Source organism: Perca fluviatilis, chromosome 2 (genome assembly GCF_010015445.1).
Source record: "Perca fluviatilis chromosome 2, GENO_Pfluv_1.0, whole genome shotgun sequence".
Taxonomy (NCBI): domain Eukaryota; kingdom Metazoa; phylum Chordata; class Actinopteri; order Perciformes; family Percidae; genus Perca; species Perca fluviatilis.
In genome coordinates this window covers 40,992,888-41,018,180 of record NC_053113.1, presented here as the reverse complement: position 1 = coordinate 41,018,180, position 25,293 = coordinate 40,992,888, and the positions used below count along the sequence as shown (strand labels likewise).

The 25,293-nt window shown below is 42.1% G+C and overlaps 1 protein-coding gene across 1 annotated transcript in view; it reads right to left on the bottom strand.

The window, feature by feature from the left end:
- Positions 1–1,797: 1,797 nt before the first annotated feature.
- LOC120546748 (LHFPL tetraspan subfamily member 6 protein) overlaps positions 1,798–25,293 on the bottom strand; it is a 60,027-nt gene continuing 36,531 nt past the window's right edge. The window contains exons 3-4 of the mRNA XM_039781927.1: positions 8,092–8,190; positions 1,798–2,619 (exon numbers count right to left, since the gene is read on the bottom strand). Coding sequence (XP_039637861.1) covers positions 2,501–2,619; positions 8,092–8,190 — 218 coding nt within the window. The 3' untranslated portion in view covers positions 1,798–2,500. The remainder of the gene's footprint in view (positions 2,620–8,091; positions 8,191–25,293) is intronic.

The window sequence follows — 25,293 nt, the reverse complement described above, 5'->3', positions numbered from 1 at the left end:
GTCTCTCCTGATTGAAATCTGTCAATCCCAATACAATGGTGGTGACTATAAATCATTGTGTGTTTCTTAAGGTATTAAAAAAGTGTATTTTAAAAGTGCTCCCAGCAGCTCTGGTCATCTTGAATCAGTTCCAGCAGCTGCACTATCCCTTTGACTCGGCAGCTGATGAGAGCAGCTGTACTTACCACACATTGACCATGTTTTAAGACAATCAGCCGCCTACGAGTAACAAGACCTCAGGTTGCACGGTACACCCTGTCAGTCTGAGGTACGGGTACTGATATAAAGGAGGGAACGCTCCAACCTGACCCCAATGCGTCAGCCTCCGCTGATGAGGCATCTGGTTGACACTCTGTAAGAATCACTGGTGAAATCAATCAGCACAGCAGATCAAAGAGAGACGGAGAGACAAGAATGCAAAGGAGCCGCGCTAACGTATTAAACAGAGCAAGTACTGAGCGGGAGAGAGAGTTCTCAAGTGAGAGGTGGGTTGCCGTCTTCTGGGGGGGGGATGCCGAGCATTGTGAGAAAACGGGCATGCTAATGAGGAGAACAGCTGCATTGTAAATGAGCTGACTTTGTACACTTGAGCTCGGCTGAATCTCTGAAGCGTTGTTTGTTAATCAAAGGGGGGAAAAACGGAGAGGAGCAAATGACTAAAAATACTAACTGGAAAGGCTGGGTGCAGCTCTCGCCCTCTGATGACACATACAGCTGTGGTAATTGCTATGAAAAGGTCGCCATTATTGTTATTTGCACTGTGAAGGCAGGTTGAGGAACTGTGAGGTACTCCTTGACATTAAGCTGATGAATGCACAGAGACTTTATGTCCCCGGGTATGATTATAGCTCAGACTTTGTCTGGAAGACTGGGACGCTTTACAGGTGAGTAACCTGATCGCCAGAAGGCAAATAATCTGGCAACAGGTCACAGGATTCACGTCATCAATAATAGGGAAAAGGTAACTTCACAGCACTGCCCATCCTTATCCCCTTTAACTATTCAAAAGTACTCCCACATGTTGTGAACATAGACGGTATATATAGAATGGACCAAAAGATCCCGTTGCTCTGGACGGAGACCAGTGAAGGATATTAGAAGCACTTTTCCGGTGAGGGCTGAGCGTTACTGAGCTTGAAGACGTAGATGTGACGTGAGCAACCTGTCTGAAAGTTGGAAGTCTTCTGGTAGCTGTGCCAAGAGAAATCTCAATCATTCCCAATCTTACAGAGACGGAGAGCGTAGGTATATGTAAGGAGATAACATAAGCACAGGCTAATTATTGCTAACTAAAATGCTAGTTAACATTAGTAATTAAACTTAAACAGCTAATGTAAGTCGAAACTGCCTGCGAGCTTCTCCTGTACTGTACGGTAATTCCTCTACTATGCGACAGTAAGTTGCGTGGTTATGACACAATCGTTAGCCTATTTTTATAAAAACGTCTGCTACGGAGCCATAACGTGAGGTACAAGGTAATGGAGCCTTTTATACATTGTCGTGTTTCTTTAGAAATAAACAATGGACAAATAGAGTCTTTAAACGCTTCAGATGTAAAGTTATTCACTGTCAAAGGGACGTCAAAATGAATGGGAGTCAATGGGATGCTAACGGGGGTGAGTGCTTGTTAGCATCAAAATGGCGCCTTAGGAGCTGAGCTTGCCAGACGCTCGCTTACGCCCTTGGTTGTGAACACTATCCAGATCAAGAGGTCATGGGAAAAGCTTTTTTTTTTAGGAATGTAAGAGGAGGCCTGTTGGTGTATTCAGTGACTACAAAAAACAACAACGCTTGAAATCCAGAATTTCAATAAACATTTATTTACAAAACGAAAATAATGACAAAGAATAACTTGAAGAGTGAATACAAAACATGTGCTAATATGACAAAATACATTATCATACACAACGTATATCTTTATGTATGTGTTAAATAAACTATGCGTACATTGTTTTATGGGGTTTCCGAAAAGGTCGAAGTTGAGGAAGCAGGCAGCCACTGTTGGATTGCTTTACGTTATAGGGATTATTGCATTTCAGTTTGTGTTTAAGGCAAAGATGAGACATGAAGAGGAGACGGAAACACTTCACGTCACAATGAAGCAACATTACTTTTTCTCATCATCACAGGGCACACCATCACATAAACATCAATGACCGGGAAATGAAAGAAAGAAAGAAAGAAAGAGAATACTCATCTCGTTAAAGAAATGAAACAATTTCACAAATAGGATTGGTCCATACATTTTTCATTTAAGAACAGCTTATAAGAGAAGCCATCAAAGCCATGTGTGTGTGTGTGTGTGTGCGTGTGTGTTGCATTATGAAACAGTCCCTGCAGTTGTCAGATGAGTTGTGTACCATGCCGTCCAGAGCACCGTAAGGACTTGTCTTTGGTGCCTGATGTGCTGTACTAGTGTGAGTCCACAGAGTCAGAGTCCTCTCCCTTTTGTCGCACCGCCTGAGGTCTCAGGCCTGTTCCCGTCTCTCTGATGCTCCCTTCAGTACGGGTACTGCTTCTGCTTCTTCCCTGCGAAACATGACAGCCAGGTGCACAGCAGCATGGCAGCCGCCGCCCCTGCCCCTGTGCAGTAATACGCCCAGCCGATCTGGCAGGAACCTGTAGAGGAAAGCAAAAAAGGATTCAGGACCATATCCTTTTTTTTTTCACATTTTTATATCTGTCCGTCTGTCAGCAGGATATCTCCAAAAACCCATGAATAGATTTCAATGAAATCTGAACAGATAAGCCTTTGGCTGGGGACCAACTGATACGATTTTGGTTGACCACCAGAATGCCTGAGAGTTAGAAGAGTCCTGCACTGTTTACTCTACATTTTATACCGTTGTTTTTTGGGGGGGGAATACTAGGGCTGGGTATCATTCAAAAATGTTGGATACCAATACCATGACTTTGATAACGGTTCCTGAACGATTCCAATTTTATAAAATAAAAAGAAATTCCCAAATTACAGCACAAATCCATTTATTTCTTTTTCAGCTCCTACTACGTAAGCCCCATCTCTCTGTGTAACGTGGAGTTTTCCCTCTGTGTCTCTACGACATGTAACGTTAGAAAGCCAATCCCAGACATGATTAGATCTTGGTAGATCTTACACATTTTTTGTTCAAGCCACAGCATTCCCCTTCCTCTTGTGAAAAAGAGTTAGCCCGGTTGACAGCAGACCCTTCTCAGTTGTAACTGAGAGTGGGAAAAAATTGGAAATGGGCTCTTGGCCAGAATGACTCGCAGAGCAAATCTCAAATTTAAGTAAGGAAGTTCGTCAGGGTTTTCCCAGGCTAAAAAAAGAGTTAGCGTTGTTGAAACAAATGCCACATAGTTAAATAGAACATAGTTTTACTTAATTTGCAAACAAATGCACTCTCACAACACAGAGTTTTGGAAAGCACACCAGTGGCAAAATATGATGAAACTGAGCCAAAAGCAAGAACAGATTAACACATAAAGGGCCTCCTTAAGACGCATCTTCTATAATCCTCAAAAGGACATAATGTGCATTATTAAGCAAAGATAGTATCTGATTCTAAATTTGGAAAATGTTATGACCATTAAGACTTCTTATTTTAAACATTACATCTTGGGAGAATGTCTGATTGATTGTAGTTATGTAATTACCAGCCGTGTAAGGGGAGGAGGAGGCGTCTCATTAACAAATCATATCAGCCGTCTGATTCAGCAGCCAAAACCTGAAAATACTTATTTCTCCAAGTCTCAAATTTCTCTCTGTGTCAGTGTCACACCAAATGAAAATGTGCTTCCCCTTCTTTTTATCTATTAACATAATGTGGGAATAGTAGAACATGTCAGGTCAACGCTAAGATTTTTCATGCATTTGTTCTGCGGACATAGGTTTGATCATTTCATCAACCTTTTCATGTTGCACATACATGCAATTGATGTGTTCTGCAACAAGTGCTGCCTGCTCTCCTCATGATTAATCACAAGTCTACGAAGCGGAGATTTAAAGTCCTCGTTGTGGCATCACTCCCGTTCTCATGGGAGAACATCACAGTCTTGTCATGAAGAAAGAAAGCGGTGAAACTAGAATAAGTGAGGTGCTGTTCCTCTCCAACGGAACAGCATGCTGATGCAAACACACTTGTTAACAATAATTTATATGTACTGAGCCTGTTCTTTCAAAGAGGAAAGAACAAAATTAAAGCCTAATATCCAACATAATTACTTCTGGTGACAGAGTAGTTAAAGTGATGGTTCGGAGTAATTTCACCCTTGGGTCCTTTGCACCATGACCTCGAGCCAAACACCCCCCCAGAAGCTTTTTTCACCTGGGTCTAACATTGGGAGAGTTAGCGTAGAGTAGCGTTATCAGCTGAATAGCTTAGCGCAGAGGCTAATGGACCCACGTTCGTATCTCGTAAATTACCCCACTAATAATGCCCGAAATTATACCAAACTTCTACACTAGTACATATAGGTTATGTACTCATAAAATGATGGATTGGAAAGTTTGTAAGTACACCAGAAGTTTATGTAAATAACACTTGCCTGCTCTCTTCTGCTCTCTGCTGTTGTTGTTGCTGCTGCTGTAAGATGAGTGCTTAGGGCCGTCTACAAAATATTATTATTATTACTTATTTTTTAAAGTAAGTGCTGTAGTATAACTCGCAGGAGACAAGTAATAATTGAGGTAAGTTTGGAGACATTAACTTATTTAATCATTAAATTAATAAATATTTTTATTATATTTATAATAATAATATTATTATCTCTTTTCGGTGTAGTAATTTGTAGATGGCCCTAAGCAATGTCTAACTGCAGGTAGCAGCAGCAGCAACAGAGAGCAGAAGAGAGCAGGCAAGTGTTCATAAACTTCTGGTGTACTTACAAACTTTCCAATCCATCGTTTTATGAATGCATAACCTATATGTTCTACTTGTAGATGTTTGGTATCATTTCGGCATTATTTAAGTAGGTCATTACACAACTACAAACGTGGGTCCATTAGCCCCTGCGCTAAGCTATTCAGCTGATAACAATACTCTACGCTAACTCTCCCAATGTTAGACCCAGGTGAAAAAAGCTTCTGGGGGGGTGTTTGGCTCGAGGTCATGGTGCAAAGGACCCTAGGGTGAAATTACTCCGAACCATCACTTTAAGCTGATATGTTTAGGAATTTAAAATCAATCCGAATTATATCTGTCTGTCTGTTTAGATTTAAATGCTGCAAGAACAGTGAAATCTTTCTGCTGACATATTTGCTGCTGTAATCCGTATGTGTCATCATGGGTAGATGCATAGACTGTATAAATCAAGCCAAAACATCTTGATCGCCCACTTATGGCTGGCTGCAGTATAGGTCATAAATCCCACCCCCTCCATGTTAGCGGATGGGACATGGGCAAGTAAAAAAATTAAAGTACACGGCAGCATTTTTTCTCCAAAGATTGTTTCTGTCATTTTAGGAAGTTCTTCTCATGCTGATGTTTGTTCAAGTGTTCATTTTCCTGACAAGTTTGGTTTTTCTTAGTTATTTGATGTGATAAAAAGGGGTTTAAACATCATGATTTGACGTGCACGTGGGGAAGCAAGCTCTGGAATTAAAATGGCCGTCAAGTGTGTGATGAGAATTTTACTCAAAAAAAGGATAACTATAATTTGATTGTCGGTTCTAGCTCGGAGGATGTTTCCCGAATCGACCGGAGTTTAGAATGTCAACACAAAGAAAGCGGAAGGTGAGGGATATCCGGACGAAAATGAGGCTACATTTACATTGCTACGTTTTGGTTTAAAAAGCGAATATCTTTTGCTACGTTTAGGCATTACAGACTTCCTAAACCGGAGACATTTAAAAACACTTCCTACCCCGTTTTGGTTTGGAATCTGCGTCGTTGTGTTGCGCTCTCAATGGCCGCAAACGGAGACCTTCGGGCAACACCGACACTGACACTGACGTTTCGCCGCCTGATTGGGTCATGACATCTCGTTCTCTGAGACTTAAGCTACTAACGTTACCGTGGCAACTACCAGCATCGGGCAGAGTACACATGCTGCCTCCTGTTTACCCCGGCAAGCGCGTGCCTGGTATACGAGAATGTTGAAGAGATGTGCGGTCTGGGCGTGTTAGTTCAACACGGAGATTAGTTCTTCTACACTTGGCGGGGGGGCGGCCTCTAGCTCACCCAGTAAGAGCGTTCGCCCCGTGTTGGCTGAGTCCTGCAGCGGCGCGGGTGCGAATCCGACCTGCTGCCCTTTGCTGCATGTCATCCCCCATCTCTCTCCCCCTTGCATGTCTATCCACTGTCACCATAATAAAGGGAAAAGCCCCCAAAAAATAATCTTAAAAAAAAAAGAAAAAAAAAGCTTTTGGCTCAAAAACTCCAAAAACCAAAACGTAGCGATGTAAAAGTAGCCTGAGGGACATTCGGCAGCACCAGAACAATCCAGTAAATGAAACGTTGTCGATATAGACTACTACTGCGCAGACTCTGGCTCCAAAATTACAATATGGCAGCACCTGTATCTATCTCTCTCTCTATATTAATATATATTATGTTGTTAAATTTTTTTTTGATTTACATACTTTTCCTCTTGTTATTTATTAAACTGTTTGCATAGAATAATATTATACTGATTACTATTTTCTCCCTCTGTTAAATTAAACTGTTGTGGATGTGTGTAGATATTAAGAAACCAAAACACTGCTTGAACTCAAAAGATAACATGGGGGGAGCCACTGTTTAGTCCTTGTCTAAGCACGGTGTGTTCCTGAGGGCATACGTTCCCTCCCAGACCAGACAGACGAGACCACATGGTCTCTTAGCAGATAACAACTGACGACATCAACTCTGTATCATGATTGTATTACATTCCACTTGGTATTATAAAAAGCGGCTGTAGAGAGCTTTTCGTTAGGTCACTTCTGTACTTATGCTGAGAGTACTCTAACTGCCTCTTTGTGTTCACAAGTAAAAATGAACTTTGATATAACTTCAGTGGTTCCGTCTATCCTTTCATAATGTAAATTATTCTAACACACACACACACACACACACACACACACACACACACACACACACACACACACACACATATACATATATATATATATATCGGGGAGTTTCTTCACCCATCTGTCCAGAGTAATATCTCACCAACTACTGACCAGATTGTCATAAAACAAATCATTGACGAGTGGCGCTGTGGTGTCACTGTCAGGTCAAAACGTGCCCTGGACTAACACCGATTTATGGCAAAAACTAATGCTTGGATGTCACACCCTCATAGTTGCTTTCTAACAAGCTGCACCTTTTTCGCTCAGCAGTGAATAGATATATTATAGTAATCCGGTTCAATGAAGACATAGAAGCTCTGCATATCTTAATGGAAGGAAGTAGAAACGATGGAATAAAAGTGGCAGAAACTCTAGCATGGTGGACATTGACGTAAATTGAAAGAGAGAGCAAATCTAAGTGTAACAGATGACGTAAGTTATGGGCTCAACAGCGCTATCACGAATGTACCTTTGACATTTAATTAAAATATTACAATCACACCAAATTAATCTCTCCGTGTACATTAAGTAGAAGATCAGAGCGCTGTTCGATTAGCATCAAATAAAAGAGCAGCTGCAGTATGAATAGCACCTCCAGTGTCTGATACAGTAGCATATTATTGTCTATGAGAGAGTCCTGAGAACGCTAGCTGAATACAGAGCACAAATCAAGCTCCTGCTTATTCTCAGCACATATTTATAGCTATAAAACACTTCAGAAATCGACAGCAACTGGAGGTTGTGTTGGCTTTTTATCAAACATTTTAAATACCAAGGGATTGTGTCTCCTCAGTATATGACAGCAGCAGAGAGCTGTGTCTGATACATTAAAAAAAAGGAAAAAAAAGAAGAAAGGCAGAATGTCAAGGGCCAGATATAAAAGTTTGTTCTCAGTTTCCAACTTTCTCATACATTTGTTATCTGTTCTGGGACCAGAACATTCAGCGAACACAGGACACATTTACCCAGTCATGGTTGAAGCAGCGGTGTGTGGTTTAGGCGCTGTGTGTAGGCTGGAGGTGTGTGTGCATACTGGATCTGCCCGGTGGACAGCTTACCTAGTTGAAACTGGTCTGAGCTGTTGTTGCAGGTCTGTTGTACCTCCTCACTGTCCCATCCCAATGGGTAGAGTGCACAGCCAGATCCTATGAGCAGACCTGAGACGAGAGAAAGAGAGTCTGTGAGTGACGAAGGAATCGCAGTGGCTCGACTGATCCCTGCAGGTTTAAAAAAAAAAAAAAAACATCACAAAATATGACTGGAGGCCGAAAAGTACTGTGGGTACGCGATCTGTGCTGCCTGCACGATCAGACATGTGCACGCGCAAGCAGGTAGCGAAGATCGCGTACCCACAGCGATAGGAGGAAACTGAAGGTTTGCAGTGACAGAAAGACTCAGAATTCATTCCACATCTAACCAAAATGGTGTATGTTCATGTAACATGTAACAACTCCTTTATTATTTTGGATCAGCAACCACGTAGACACCTCGTAATGCATAGCGTAAGCTCCATTTAAAAACCTCACCTTCCCATTGATGCCCAGCATGTCCATATCTACCGTGGAGTTATGGAGAAAGACCCAGCTCCAAAGTAAAAAGAGATTTTGACATTTCTTTTGCTAAACTGCCTGACTTTGCGCAACATCCCCACAAAAATAACAGTGTCGCCAAGGCGTAATACACGGACGTCGATGTGCGGTTTTGGATCAGTGACAATAAGTACTTCATTTAAATATCTTTGTAAAAACAGACCTGCCGTGAACAGCATAATGAATAACATAAAATGTAGCCTACAAAAATATGCCGCCAGTTGTGCCGCCTGGCCGTCGAGTGTTTCAACGCAATAGTGTAGGGAAACCGTCACGTTTTCTTCTACGTATTTATGCGCGTATCGGATCGCGCAGGCAGCACAGATCGCGTACCGACAGTACCGATACCAACACAGCGACTTTGATACCGGTTCCTAAACGATTCTTTTTTTCATAAAAACAAAAAGAAATTACAACATTGCATATTACAGCACAAATATTTATTATTCAGCTCCTATAATGTGAACCCCCTCTCTCTGTGCAACTTAGACTTTTCCCTGCCTGTCTCTATGACGTGTAACGTTACACAGCCAATAACAAACATTATTAGAATAGGGCTGCGCCATATATCTTTTTTTTTCATCGTCATCGCAATATCAACTGCCGCAATATACACATGGCTGCGACATATCGCGAAAGAGTTTTTGCCTTAGTTCATTGCCAAGGTCATTCTTTTTTCTTTTTCTTGCCTTAAATATTGAATTCAATGTTTCATTTGTTCAAAAAAAGAAAGATGGAAATGATTTCCTTTCATTTGTTTTAAATTCAACAAGCAATTTGTCGTTTTTTAGCAGAATACTGAAAGCAGCAGAAATACAGAACTGAGTACACTTAATAATATCTGTTAATTTATTGCAAGTAATATTGTTATCGCAATATTCAACAGCATTATTGCATATTTTACTCATCGCGCAACCCTATATTAGATCTTGGTAGCAGCATGCTGCGTGCTTATTGGCTCACTGACACTTGATGGGATGTACTCCTTAAGGCCCGGACACACAGGGCCGACGGCCAAACGTCGGCAGAAAAGGCAGTTGGGCTGATCAGTCTCCCCGAGTTGGTCAAAAAAGTTCCTCAGAACACACCGAAGAGACGAGTGGTAATACGTCTCCATAACAGCAGGCGGCGCTAATCTGTATTGTCGCCCAAAAATGAAAACCGGCAGCTGATTGGACAAACGCGTCACGTGGGTCTGGTTTCTCCGGAAATTCAAAGCCAGACTGTCATGGCGGCTCGTTCAGAATACAATCTCATATTTTACTAAAATAGTTCACCGAAACGTGTTTCTGAAAACATTTTAAGAGAGAAATAGGCCGTGCAGTTGCTGAATCTGTCTTCATTTCAGATCGACAAAAGGTCAGTTTAAAAGATTTTCATCAGATTTTGAGAGACTCCAGTCACGCTCACTCTGCTCGCCATTTCCGGGTTAGCACTCTACCAATCAGATGGGTCATTTGAGTCCGACTGCCGGCAGTGCCCGCCCCGCCGATTATACACGTCAAATCGGCCCAAATGAAGGCCGACGGCCCCTCGGACGGACGACGGCACGGAACACACCGAACAGACTGGAGTCACCGACCTCGCCAGACTGTCCGACGGCCGATTATCGGCTCGGTGTGTCCGGGCCTTTAGGGATTGAAATTGGGTATTGAATGACGAGGCATTTTTCGATATTGATCATTTAGAGGCAATTCGGTCAGTGCCTAAAAAAAGAGTTGAAGTGGGTACCCAGCCCTCAGGGGACGACTGCAGCAAGGACAAACTCTCACCATCAAGGTGTTCACTCGGCTCCTTGAGGGAGGTCTGTATTGTTTTTGTGAGACCTCGCCTAGGTGGGTTTTTCATAATTTAACAATCTTTTCATTAACGAGGAAGTAAAAATGCAAAGCAGTGTGTTGTTGTTGTTTTTTTTCTTCTTTTGTTGCATCCAGATATCCTGCAAGGTGAATTTAATTCAAACTCGGGTTTTGTGTGGATTCGCTCTCATTTTTTCGTGGTTTATGTTTTAATTAAAATGATCAAAAAGACAATGAGCTGCTGCTCTGCAGCAGAGTGATGCGTGTGACCCCCACCTCTATGATTTTTGTTTTTGTTCACCTTATCAACCGTTTCCAGCTGATACTGATGGGGAGGCAGCTCCGACCTGTTCCAACAGTTTCACCTAACACGCCCCAAATCCCTTTGTAAAATGACACGGATTGGGATTTCGACACTTCATCACGTTTTTTACAGCGACAAAACAAAGCACTCCTGCCAGCAGCTCATGAAAAAACGCTGCAAATGAACAACGCACATATGCAAATGGCTTGGCAATTTATCACAGAGGCAACAGTGAGAAAGGCAAGCACTTTTTTGGTATGCAATAATTACTGTAAAACTGGAAAAATCCTAGAGGGACTGCTTTATGTCAATGATTAAAGATACTTAAAGCTGCACACAGAGACAAGAGTAAAATCAAGTCAGGGCCATTTACATTAAGGATTAATATCTTCAATATTAGCCTACAGCCAGGTCTTGACAAGTTATTCCCTGGATGCCAAGGCCTGTCTCTTGAAATTACCCTGTAGGTGGCTCTGCCATCACATTAGCTTAATCCCCTCCGAAGTGTCTACGCTGCTTTCAGTTTTGGGATGTGAGGATGGCAGCGGAGGAAGAGAAGGCAAGAAAGCTCTGCCTTCCAACCTGATTACCCCTGCCATCCAGGGCTGCCTTATTACATCTAGGCCTAGATAACAAGCAGGAATTAATCCACATGCTAATGCAGATGGGCCAGACAAACTGGCCAACATCAGCAGTAGGAAAAGTGAAAAAGACATCTGTGTTTTTCCACAGTCGCAGCCAAAAGGACTGCAAAAATGTCATCGGCTCGCTTCTGGGAGAAAATAGACTGGCTGATTATGGCACCTGTGGTAGAAAATCAATTCAGTGAAACTCTCTATGTTGATGAGAATGAAGGGATATAAAAAGGCTCTGACCAAGTCTGTGTCATTACAGCTGAGGATCAGAGGGGATCCAGGGATTGTCCTGCCTAACAACTCAGCCGTTTCTTCATCAGCCCCGTTAAAAAAAAACTTCAGAGGAGTTTCTGCTTCAGATCCAAAATGACTATACCTTTAGCTGAGCAGTACAGTCAAAGATACACAGGGGCATTTGATGTAAATCCCTGTGCAACCACCCACTGTGGACCTCTGATTAACATAAAAAACCACTATTCTACAAGGTACAGAAATGCATTTAGGAGCAAACACACAGTCATTAAAATATCCCCAGTTATATAATGTCAGTTCAATTTAAATGTGTAACAGTAAAGACTGTAAAGCATGTGATAATGTATTCATGATTAATATTTAACAAAATCTAAAATTCTCTTTCAAGTGTTGTGTAATGCAGAGAGATACAGCAGCATGTAATCAAATTGAATTTCCTTGCAGCACAAGGGAGGAAAAAGAAATAGCGCAGGGCAGAATGTGGCTTTCCATCCCAAAGACAATGTTATTCTATCCCGCAAACTGTATATAACTATATTTCCATTTGAAAATAATCAAGATCTATGTGGATTCTTACTCATTCTTTGATTATCGCATTTGTTAAAATGATCAAAACCACAAAGAGCTGCTGCTCTGTAGCAGGCACCTCAGAGAGAAGAATGGGGAAAGAAAGACTTCAGTGCATAGTTTCCACATCAGGTCAGACGATGACGATGACGATGATGATGATGATGATGACATGGAACGCAGAAAATGTAGGACTACGGACAGGTGGGAAATTACTGCAAACAACAGAGACAAAAGCTCAGTTCCATTGTGTAACCACGAAGAAAATCAAAGGTTTCCGGGTGAACCGCCATGTGTTTTCTGTTGGTTTTGGGCATAAACTCAATGTGAGCACTCACATGTTACCATGACACTATTGAGATAGATATTGAAACACAAATTACTGTGGGAGCGGATCAAAAATATAAACACATGGCCAAGATGTAATTCAAGTTTGTATCATATGTGCTTCTCTTTTGGCTTTTTATTTATTTTATTTGATTCATTTATTTTCTGCCACTATGGCTAATTCCATCAAATCCCATCCTCCACACTCACTATGTGGGTTATTGAGAACCAGAGGTAGGCAGGCTGGTGACTGGGATGTGGGAGACAGATTAAGCAAGAACGGAAAATGTTTTTTTTTCACTGAATGTTTATGAGGCAAGCTGCTCGAGAGGAAGTGTGGACTTGTGAGCGGGAGCTACCTCAGGCTCTGATTCTCAATGCGTACCGCTACTTCCTGTCCTTCTTATTTTCCTAAGCTGACACAGATGCCCAAACAGACAGTTGGGGATTTGTGTCATTTAGCATGTGGTTGTCAGCTACACCAGTGCTTCTCAACCTTTTGGGCATGTGACCTCTTAAACTGTACTCTTGACCTCCCATAACATCTGAGGACACTTTGTATCACAAAATGTGTTTTTTTTTTTTTTCCAAAAGTTCTTAACCTAAATCTGGTGTCCTGGCCTCTGGCTTAAGGGAACACTGAGCTATCAGTGCACATGCTAGAATCACAAGTACTAAACCACATGCTCGACTTCATAAGATAAGATAAAACTTAATGACCCCTCTTGGGGAAAAATTGGTTCGCAGTAGTAGAAAAATTAAGAGACAGATTAGCTCACATTAAGTCACATTAGAATACTGCAATAGAAAAGTGACAAAGTGCAAATGCCCACATGACACCCATATTGGCTTCAACAAATGTCCTTTGTGAATTTCAATGCGTTTCCTGAACCACGGAGCGGTTCTCTCCTCTCTCAGACAACATGATGGGAAAACAGGCGTTTAGGCTCGGAATCAGTTGCAAAATCCCCCCAATCGTCAGAGGCTGGTCTCATTGGACGCATTTATAGTGATACTAAATGACTTGGAAGCAGGCACATCTGGCTGTAACTGTTTCCAATGTTTTGAATGCTTTTTATATTTTATTTTAAATCTTATAATTCTTGATTTCTCTTCTGTTTTCATTTATATCTTTCACATGTTCTGCAACGGTGTTATTTGTGCTGCTTCTCCTGACCGAGACACTCTTGAAAAGAGAAGTTGTATTTATTCATGGTTAAATAAAGCCTAAATAACATATAAATAATCAACTTCAACAAGCGGCTAATTGTTCTGTGAGCAGATGGCCGTCTCATGATGAAATGATTGCAGAACTCCACTATTAACTGCCGTGAGGGTAGTAGTGGAAGTCACCGCAAGGCTGTTCATTCAGCTGTAGACAGCTACTACATTACACTGTTGAACAACTGGTGGACAGAAAAGATCATAAATGTGAGAAATCTGCCATCACCTGCGTCCACAGACACTCTGCGTGCCTTCCAGAGATGTTTTTAAAGGCCCGGACACATGAAGCCGATAATCGGCCGTCGGACAGTCTGGCGAGGTCGGTGACTCCAGTCTGTTCGGTGTGTTCCGTGCCGTCGTCCGTCCGAGGGGCCGTCGGCCTTCATTTGGGCCGATTTGACGTGTATAATCGGCGGGGCGGGCACTGCCGGCAGTCGGACTCAAATGACCCATCTGATTGGTAGAGTGCTAACCCGGAAACGGGGAGCGGGATGAGCGTGACTAGAGTCTCCCAAAATCTGACGGAAATCTTTTAAACTGACCTTTTGTCGATCTGAAATGAAGACAGATTCAGCAAGTGCACGGCCTATTTCTCGCTTAAAATGTTTTCAGAAACACGTTTCGGTGAACTATTTTAGTACAATATGAGCTCGTATTCTGAACGGCCGCCATGACAGTCTGTCTTTGAATTTCCGGAGAAACCAGACCCACGTGACGCGTTCGTCCAATCAGCTGCCGGTTTTCATTATTTGGGCGACAATACAGATTAGCGTCGCCTGCTGTTATGGAGACGTATTACCACTCGTCTTTGAGGCATTTGTTTGACCAACTCGGGGAGACTGATCAGTCCAAATGCCTTTTCTTCCGACGGCTGGCCGTCTGGTTGGTGTGTAAGAAGCTTAAGAATCAAAGTTTCCCTTCAACCGTGACCTCGGGTCCAACTTAAAGATGCCCCTGAGCTTTCTGGGAGAGCTGGAGAGGCTCACGTGCCGCTCTATCAACACAGGCCTGGGAGGTCTGTTTGTTTACTTTGCTGTTTTTTTTTTTGCCAACACCACTGTTTGTCAAACCTTAAGCCGTTTTGGAATCTCGTTTCAGTTGCCATGGCAGCCAGCTGATGCTGATAGTCTTCTCTGGCAGAGGCGATGAAGAGGAAGGCGAGAGGGTCAGAGAGAGCGCGCCGTGCCGAATCTGAGAGGCCAGACAACTTATTCACAGATCGAGTTTCAATTGATCTCCATGAGGTCGTTATCACAATGACTATCTCAGGCCTAATGGCTTCTCTGAAAGGCTATTCTATGAACTGGGAAATAGTTCAGATGAATGAACTTAACCAAATACAATCAGTCCCACATATCAGTGTTCAATCCATCAAATCCGCTCTAATACAGTGAACTTTCTTCTGCATATCCTTGCCTCGGATTTCATCATTGTAGTTGAGCTCACTTTTGAAATTGCCTTAAAAAGCACACAGAGAAGTGCTCTGTTCCATGGGAGCTGCTCTATTGTTACCCATCCTTTTTCTGTCAACGCTTTTTACCTGAATGAAAAACTGCCCCCTTTTCATATCCCCCACATTCTCTGATTTAGGGAGTGTTGATGCCTTTTGTCAAGCTTTCCTGCTCTCTGTCAAGAAGCAAAGGAATTTCTTTACCCTCCTTCATGCCCCGAGACAATACCATTCAAGGTTATCATTCAAAAGGCCAAAGAGGACAGGGAGAAAAGGCTGCCGCTTAAGCTGGAGAGAATTTTGGTGGCCAGGGAATTGGAGTGGGGATGTGCCTGAATGGGCCGGCTTATTGCAAGACATTCCCTTTTGGGCTTGGAGGATGGTGCAAAAAGTTTATCAGTGTTTTAAGCCCCCAACGTCTCCTTCCAGGCAGCGCTGCCTGGAAGCGACTAGGATTAAGCAATGGTTATGGTTATGGTTATGGTTATGGTTAGGGTTAGGTTTAAGGTTAGGGTTAGGTGCCTTGAAGTCAACGGTCGCAGCATTGCCTGGAAGGAGACGTTGGGGGCTTAAAACACCATCGAGCGTGCAAAAGAGTGAGGGAAATGGAAGAGCAACCACACCTGGGAGAGCAGGCCTGTGCCGTGCCAACATACTATCCACTTTTACATGTCCTTTTTACATGGACTTTTTTGTTACAAATAATAATTCCAGTTATTTTCAACGCTTGTTCATCGAGTCAGGTAGTTTTCCAGATATGTGGTATAATATCATGAAGAAACAAAAGAATAAGGCAGGCTGGTAGGATTAATGAAATCCCTAAATATGTTAACAAAACTAGTTGCAAAAAGGTATCTCACGACAACAGCAACTAGGACAAGTTAAACACTAAATGAGTAGCTTAAGTAAGAATCTTTAAGATTATCATGGAATCAAATTGTTCGGCAGTAGCCGTTGAACACATTTACATTCTGTAATTATCTCTCTATATTGTAATTTTCCTTGTTAGTGGTGGAGTCCACCATTACCACACTGAATACAAATTGCCTGTGTATGAGGGATTCAGCAATGCAGCATGTAATCCACTGCTACTGTATTTTAATTCCATCTCATTGATATTAGTATCATCGCTTACTGCTCACTCTCCTCAACCATATCAGATTATTATGACATTTCCTGCTGCTGCTTCACATTAAAAGCCTTTAAATGGCGAAACACACTCGGATGGGGGTGCTGACAGCAATCATTCATCAAAAACACTTTTACAAAACCATAGTCATTTTTGGGCAAAACGAGACGTTTAAATATTACAAGGTAGTAATGATACTTATTTTCATAACAATCAAGTACCAAAAACTGAGTGATGTGGTCCTCCTCCCTTACTTCAATGCCTAACGAATCTATCTCTTTCACTGGTTGAAGCCTGAAAATATTGTAAACAAATTAATAACATAACTAATTACACTGGTCAGACTGTTGAGCTCTGTTTCAGGCTGGTCCTCATCCTCAACACATGCCTCTTTCAGTCGCGGAAAATACTTTTCAATACACATCTGGATTGAAGCAGCAAACATTCAGTGTAAGAGTAAAAAAAGACATAACATTATTTATAATAGGCCTACGACAACCCAACTGCATTTTACTGCAAACTTGCGACTAGTTAACTTTCTAAAGCAGGCGCAATCGCTTGATTGCTAAGAGTTGGGTCGGGACTCCAGCATTAACACACTGACAACATTGTATTCAGAATATAAAATATTTTTATAGCACTTTTTAATGTGTGATTGTGTACAGGTGTTCACGAGATGGATACCAACCTTTCTTGAACTTTTGAATTTTGCCAGCCGTCTTCTCTCCTTTATGGAGACAGACGCCGAACACGGTGGGAGGAGGTGTGTGTGTGTGTGTGTGTGTGTGTGTGTGTGTGTATGTGAGCGAGACGCAAGTGACAGAGAGACGGAGGAGAGCAGGTAAAGGAAATGCAGCTGAACGTGTTTTAAATTATGTTTTAAAAAAAAAATTATAATGAAATGCAATGTGCGGCGGCCGGTGTTGATAGTGTGGCGCGCCGCCACGCATTAGCCTATGTGTGGGAAACACTGTGTTAACTTGGATATTGGATGAACATATTAATCTAACACTGGTTGCTGGAGTAGGCTGTTGTGCCACTGTGCCAGCGCCCGACACAGAAGCACAGCTGTGATCCTGTGGGCAGCCCACGGTCTGAGCATGGTGGCTCGTCCACACCAAATCTTTACACACAACCAACCTTTTCAGAGCTAAATATTTCATGATTGTAGTGTTATAGCCTACAGTTTATGTCATTTTAAAAATTTTTTAATCCTTTATTTATCCAGGTAAGTCGATTGAGAACAAATTCTCATTTGCAACGACGACCTGTCACATTCACACAGTTCCACATTCATACCTGGAAGCTGCCCAGTACAACCCCAGTCTGATCTGCTGGCCACTGAGCAGCTCCACTGGAGCGGTTGGAGGTTAAGGGCCTTGCTCAAGGGCACCTCAATGGTGGTGATGAGTGAGGGACAAGCGCTGCTCTTTCACTTTCCCCACCCAGATTCTATCCCAAGGGGGTAAGCGAGCCTCCGCAAAGCGTACCTCCTATGGAGCCATTTTGTTGCTATCAAGCCGTCACCTGCCGTTAGCATCCCATTGGCGCCACTTTGACAGCAATAACTTTACATCGGAAGCGTTTAAAGACTCTATTTGTCCATTGTTTATTTCTAAAGAAACACAACAATGTATAAAAGGCTCCATTACCTTGTACCTCACGTTATGGCTCCGTAGTAGACGTTTTTGTAAAAATAGGCTAACGATTGTGTCATAACCATGTAACTTTCTGTTATCTATCATTTTAGTTAGCAATAATTAGCCTGTGCCTATGTTATCTCCTAACATATACCTACGCTCTCCGTCTCTTGGCACAGCTACCAGAAGACTTCCAACTTTCAGACAGGTTGCTCACGTCACATCTACGTCTTCGAGCTCAGTTTGAGGCTGTGCAGTAACGCTCAGCCATCACCGGAAAAGTGACTTCACTGGTCACTTTGGAAATCTATGGCGTTGCTCTGTCCATTCTTTTACTGTCTATGTTCTATCCTGCCGATCTGGGGATTGAACTGGCGACCTCCCGGTCCCAAGCTTACTTCTTTAACCTTTAGGCCACCATTTAAAAGGGTTGTGAAACTAGTTTTTTAAATAAACTGAATCCCACCACAGTCAACTTTAATCAAATCAAACTTACCACAAAACAGTGGCTAGTGAAAATGCTGTGTGGCTAAATTTGGAAGACCCCTAGCCACAAGGGCTGGTGAGCAAAAAAAGTTAATGTCAAGCCCTGAATGTATGCAATGAAATGCATACTAAAAAAAAAACACATTTCATATATTACCAAGATATGTGTATACATATATCCAAGACACATTTAATGATCATGTCATGCAACTGCTGTAGTATGAAACCACACTTGCTGATACCGTGGATACCGCGGGCGTCGCCACACAACCGGGACTACAAATTCAAAATGAAGACATTTGTTGTGCATTGTCGCCTTTACCCACAAGATAGCTGATAACAATGTGTGAACAAATTGTGCTCCATTTAACCAAATGTCGCACGTGGGTCCTCGCATGTAATGAATCGATACAAATAATTCTTTAGTGTAATAACCTTAATATGATATTGTAAACAGGTCCCACAGTGTCACTTCAGCCTACGTGAACGATCTGTCAACCGTGCCGCCCCTGCATGTTGAGGCATGTTTGTTCCCTCACTTGAAACGCAAGGCACACATCAGCATGTGCAGCTTGCATCCCTGCTTTTCTTATGATGCTCTCTGATTCTCTCTGTCAATCAAGTTGGATCAACACAGTCATATTCAGAAGGGCTTACTCTTATGTGAGCATTTTTTGCCAGCGAAGCTGGTGTTTTTATGTGAGCAAGACAGGGATCTGGAGACTCGGTTGAAACGTTTCTGGAGCTGTGAGAGATGGAGCGTGAGGGGGATGCAGAGAAAGGAGGGATTTAAAGAGAGTATGTGAAGTACGTGTGCAATGTGCAAAGTGATGGATATAAATACTAAAATAAGCGTTATTTAGCCAATAGTCTGCTGTTTTTCTTAATATTACTCTGCTAACAGAGTTTTTCTGCACAGCACTTCCCAAAAATGACACCTCAATCATCCAGTTGGACGAGGTGTGTTCATAGTGAAGGTGTTTTTCTGGTTGAACGATGTTTCCTCCCAACTGTAATATCTTGAGATATATTTCCCACTGTGTGATGGGTGACTACACAGAAGCTCTTCCAGCCTGCACTATTCTGAGTCTGTTTTATGTTTCTCCGTGTTTTTTTGGCTTTACAACTTGAATATCAAACACAGGAAACCGTATTACTGACCAGTAAGAACAGAGCTCTGTGACAAACAAGCTCTACAGCAGGCTCTGACTGTTTAATTCAGAGGGTGACCATCCTCTCCATGACCAATTTCGCCCTCTTTCCTCTGGTATCTGCTGCCGCCGGCCCAAGAAAAGGTCAAACCGTTACAAACAGTCCTTTATCCCAGCAGCCATCAAAGGACTTAACAAGACTCATTGTTAGGTCGTGTTAATGTGAGGTCTGCGTGGTTATATTTTCATCTTGCAAACAGACCGTTGTTTTCATGCGTTTCCACTTGCTGTTTTGTCACGTATTGCTTCTTTGTTCGTCTTGTTTTCTCTGCTGTATCAGTTTCCCTCTGGGACCAATTAATAATAAAGTGAACATAACTATTACTGTTTTAATCAGTACACTAGGGGTCAAACACCCTAAGATCATTCTAAAATTTGGTTGTGAAAAGCATCTTTTTCACTACAGGAACTTAATAGAATGGAAAGTAATAGTAAGTAGCTATTGTCACTCATTGCGCTTTTATTGCAATTGTTCTGTGCGTGCTTTGGAGAGATCCTCCTAGAACTAACTAACTGGCTCAGGCAGTGCTAGCTGTGTTCACACTTTGTGGAAAGGTTATGGTAATAGAAAAAACAGTCAAAAGTGAGACTATGTTACATGTTACATTGTCAATTTTGATTACATATTCCTAAGGAACAGGCCTACAATGAGCCCAAAGCGATGTACAGTATGTGCTGGTTTGTTGGTTTGTGCCACTCTCCTATAACACAGTCTCATTTCATTCTCATGTCCACCCATCAGTCACCATCACTGGCCCTGGGCAGAAAGAGCAGCTTGTGTTATATTGATCTGTTTCAGCCCTTTTGCTACAGGCTTCCTGTCAGGACCTGGTTTTATCTAATCACGCCATTCATTTGTCACACAGTTTCCGGCTACAACCGCTAATTATTAAACACACCAATTACAATAGCAAAATTAACTTCTGGTTCATTAAGCAGTGGACATTAAGCAGGAAAAAAACAAACATCAGCAGCACAACACAGCAGCCTAGAAATCTAGACAGGCAGCAAATGTAATTTGCAGCCAGGGTCAGTCTAGCACCTCTCCGTTGGCTTGCGAGCTGGAAAAACCAAACTCTGGTCAGGCCAATCACATCGTGTTTAGAGTTGGTGAGCGGGCTTATGGCTGCTGCTACTGGCGAACGGCGGCCTTTCGAAACGGCTTTGGCAGCGACTCTGGAAGACTTGGAGTTAAGCTTTTCTTTGAGAAAAGAACAAAGAACGGCACTGAAGTCATTCTAAAAAAAAAAAGATGTGTTCGGAGTTTTGCCGACCGGATACGGCAAAAATGTAATCTATCAACTGGCCCCGCTACCTTCTTCGTTGCTCTGCTTGGTTGTAGCGCTATTCTATTGCGTGCAGTGGGAATATGACAGACAACCGTTTATCCCGCCCCTTGGATTGAGTTCCCAGACCCAACATCTTGACGTGGGTCTGGCTTGTCAGGCTAACAACACAGTGCATAGAGATTAAACTGGGGCGTGCTAAATACGTAGCAAATAACTTTGCAAAGACAATGTCTTCTGGATGTGTGGGGGAAATGAGCATTTCACATTAGGGTGCAGATATTTTCTGTATGTCTCACTCTTTCCAGCTACAAACCCACGCCTCCCTGCGACCTCAACCATGTCTCCTCTGATCTCATATTGCAAATTGGACATTCTCCCCCCTCCTTTCAGTTAACAGGAAGGGTAAAAAAAAGGAAAAGGGAAAAAGGGAAGGAATTCAGCAGCATCTGAGATTCCTGAAATTCCTCCTCTAGCTTTTTCAAAATGTTGCACAATTTTACCTTTGTCTTGTTAATGTAGTCACCCCTGTGCTAAACTAGTGTTAGAATGCACGAAGAACAGTAGAAACAATGAGCTCATGTATGTCAGCAGGCTATCTGAGACAACCTGCTGCCACGCTACACTAGTGTCAATTTTCTGCCTTGTGCCCCCCCCGAAGTCAAAGGGAAGATTAGCTTTTTCAATATCTTGCAACATTTGAATGACTTATTGTCATCGTGAGGCTTGGTGGCAGGGTGGTGACAATAAGCTACTTTACTTGCACATGACAAAGATAAAGTCAAAGCCAACTTCCAGCAGATTCTGGGCAGCAGTTCTTCAGCCCTTATTTAACTGAAATTTCAGTAATATAAAAAACATCAAAGTAAGTGGGGGAAAAAATGCTAACACGGATATATGAGAACCTTCTACAAACTGTTGAACAAATCAGCATGCTAGTCTGGAATTTCAATTTAAAAGGTGATGGCTGTTGCATCCATCTGAGAGGCGAGGCAAGTGAAGAAGAAAATGTGTGAAGAGAACAACAAAGCCAAAGGGTATGGAAATCCTCCTCAGGGTAGGATCCACTTTATAGGGTCCTGGGTAACTGGGTCATGTCTGATGTGTTGAGCAGCACCCTCCTCCCACTGATAGAAAAGCATGATGGTAGGCCACGTGTCCAAAAGTCAGCATATACCTACAGCGATGCGCTCCTGCCTTAATTACCCTTTACAATGAGCAGTAAACATGCTAACGCAAGGCCTTCTGGGGAGAGGGGAATCAAAGGCACTGCAATTTACACTTTAATGTTAGTGTTAATAGCATCCAAATATGCAATGAATGTTTTAGTATCTTCCACACGATGCTGGCAGATATCAAAATGCCTCTCTGACAGTACTGGGGCTCATCACGTGAGCAACTCCATACTGCAAACACAAAGAGCCTCCTTTCAGAAGACAATGCAACGCTTCAGGGATCTGGGAAAAACTGACTCCCACTGCCAACTGTACAAAGTACTCCATTGCATGTGATTAAAGTGCCGGCCCACTGCATTCACGCTGTCTTCTGGGACACACACCAGGCTAGCTTTATTACACTGGGGGATTGAGTATAAGCAGCCTTACCAAACTCCCAAAAATCAAACATTCCCTAAACTAACTGGTCACTTTTGCTCGCAGCATTTCATTGTGTGGGTGTGATGTGAAAACCGTTTAGTAAGAGTGGAAATCTCAGTAGGAGAAGAGGCTTATTTTTTAGCCCCAGAAAGGTTGCAACAACACCAGAATATAAAGTGATACATTATAGCACAAATATATTCAAAACAAAGCATAAAACCACAGAAGCAGATTTTAACCAATTTTAGAAGTACATTGTAATGATTTCATAGATACAACAGTTAACAATAACAGTTCACCTAAAACTGAACAGCTTGATGTGATCTTTATGATTTACCCAAAGGAAAAAATTGACATTTTGAGAATGTGCTTATTTTGCTTTCTTGCCTGGAGTTAGATGAAAAAAAATCAACACCAGTCTCATGTCTGTAAATTAATTAAGCTACCACTAGCAGCCAGTTAGCTTAACTTAGCTTAGCTTAGCACGAAGACCAGCCAGCCTGCCTGGCTCTGTCCCAAGCTCACGAATTAACACGTTATCCTTCCTTTCTTTAATGCACGCACAAATCAAAATGCACGTAACAACTCGTGGATTCTGTTAGGTGGATTTTGTTATAGTCACGCTAGTTGTTCCCACCTTTGTCCAGTCTTTATGCTAAGCTAAGCTAACTACATGTCTGTAGTAGCTATACATTTACCGTACAGTTTTCCCAAAATGTAAAAAAAGTATTCTTTTAAAGGGGAAATTTTCTTCTCTTCTTCATTAGCTGTGACGTATGCTGTTTCTAAGTCAAAGCTCATGGAAGTGACCTTTTAAAAAAAAATCTTACTTTTGTATAGATAGATAGATAGATAGATATATGACAGATAGATAGATGATTGATAGATAGATACAGTAGATAGACAGACAGATAGATAGATACATAGATGACCGATAGATAGATAGATAGATAGATAGATAGATGGACAGACAGACAGACAGACAGATAGATAGATATAGATTGATAGATAGATACCTGTAGATAAAGATTATATGATGACGCTCAAGTGGTGGTTATGGTGACATTTGAGAGCCTTTGAGGAAGAGGAGTATAGTCGAAATGAGAACACATTATGTAACATGTCATATCATCTTTGAGCAACACAATAGGGCAATACAATGGAGAGGCAGAGATCAGGTTGTGCGAGACAGTGTGTGCCTTTGGCATTTTGAATTATATTGAATTGGTATTGTGATGCTACATAATCATATAATATCTGGTTGATCCTGTCTGCTCAGGGATGAAAAGCTATTTCTGCCCCGGTGATTCAACAGACTGAAACTAAACAGATGTCAAGGAAAGGCTACCAATTCCATTTGATATGAACATTATCTTGCATTTTTTTGTCGCCGTGCCAACTTTGACAGGGGAGTAAAAAGAACTCAGGTAAATTGAAGCAAATGCTATTATGTTGAGATAAATGTTGGTGATGAATCTGCAGCCTCCGGGTGATGCCTTGTCTTCAACAGTGCTGTTAGAGAGTCCTTTGAACCCACGGGTAATAAAATGACATCTAGAATAAACTTCAGTTTCTTAACGCTGATTGTGTGGAAAATATACATGACAGTGACACGTGTTTATTTTGCAGTTATGTTAAAAAGGACTGCAGTGGTAAAACATGATGAAATATGTGTTACGCCTGAGAGTTTTTTTTCCCAAAACGGATGATCATTTTTACTTCTTGGTTAGAGCACTGCCTAAACGCGATGACTTGGTTCTTGTTTTTGACAGATATCTTTATTAAATATTCATATTGATTAACAGTTTGTATTTTTGTCAGTTAAGCCCTGAAGCAATCTAAATCAAAAATGTTTAAGGTAAAGAAGCAGAACCTGCGGGATCAGTGTGAACCCAGACAAATGTAAACCCAAAGGGTTGAGCACTAGCAGGTGGGCTGACAACGAAGCAGTTTATATGGTTAATTACAGAGAATACTGAAAACGCACATCATTATTTGGAATACATCCATGGCTTTGCTTTGTTTACTCCTGTATCCACTTAGGAAAATGTGGAAACACCATGACGTAATGCAGAATGAACAATGAGGCAGTTACCCAACATGATGTGTTTCTAATAAAGCGAGAACTTTTAAAACGGGCCGGTGCAGTGGCCGGTTGGCTCAGCTGGTAGAGCAGGACGCACATGTGTGGGGGTTTGTTCCTCGATGCAGAGGGTCCAGGGTTCGAGTCCGACCTGTGACGGTTTTCCTGCGTGTCTTCCCCCTCTCTCTCCCCTTTCATGTCTGAGCTGTCTTATCATTAAAGGCGGAAAGTCCCATAAAAAATTAAATAAAATATATATATATATATATATATGGCTGGCATCGGGAAAACAGTCTTAACACAGAAGTTCACTCTGGACTGGGCTGAAGGCAAAGCCAACCAGGACATCCAGTTTAACACCTCTATTACACTACTGCCTCCCACAAACACGTGGCTTCAATTAAGCTGCAGGCATTCATGTCATACGAGTCAGTCGATGGCATGAATCCACAGATTATAGCATGGGAGCAAGGACGAATGAAAATCAATAGTTCCCTGAGCCCTAGCAAAAGTACCTCTCGCTGAGATGTTTCAAAGAGAAGAAAATCAGAAGAAAGGAACAATGCTATTTAAGCACCAGTGGTTTCACCCTGCAGTCACGGTGGTTATGGTGCATTTGCACTCTTACTGCCTCACGCTCAATTCGCACGGGACTAATAGCATGGTACGTTCAGAACTCATGG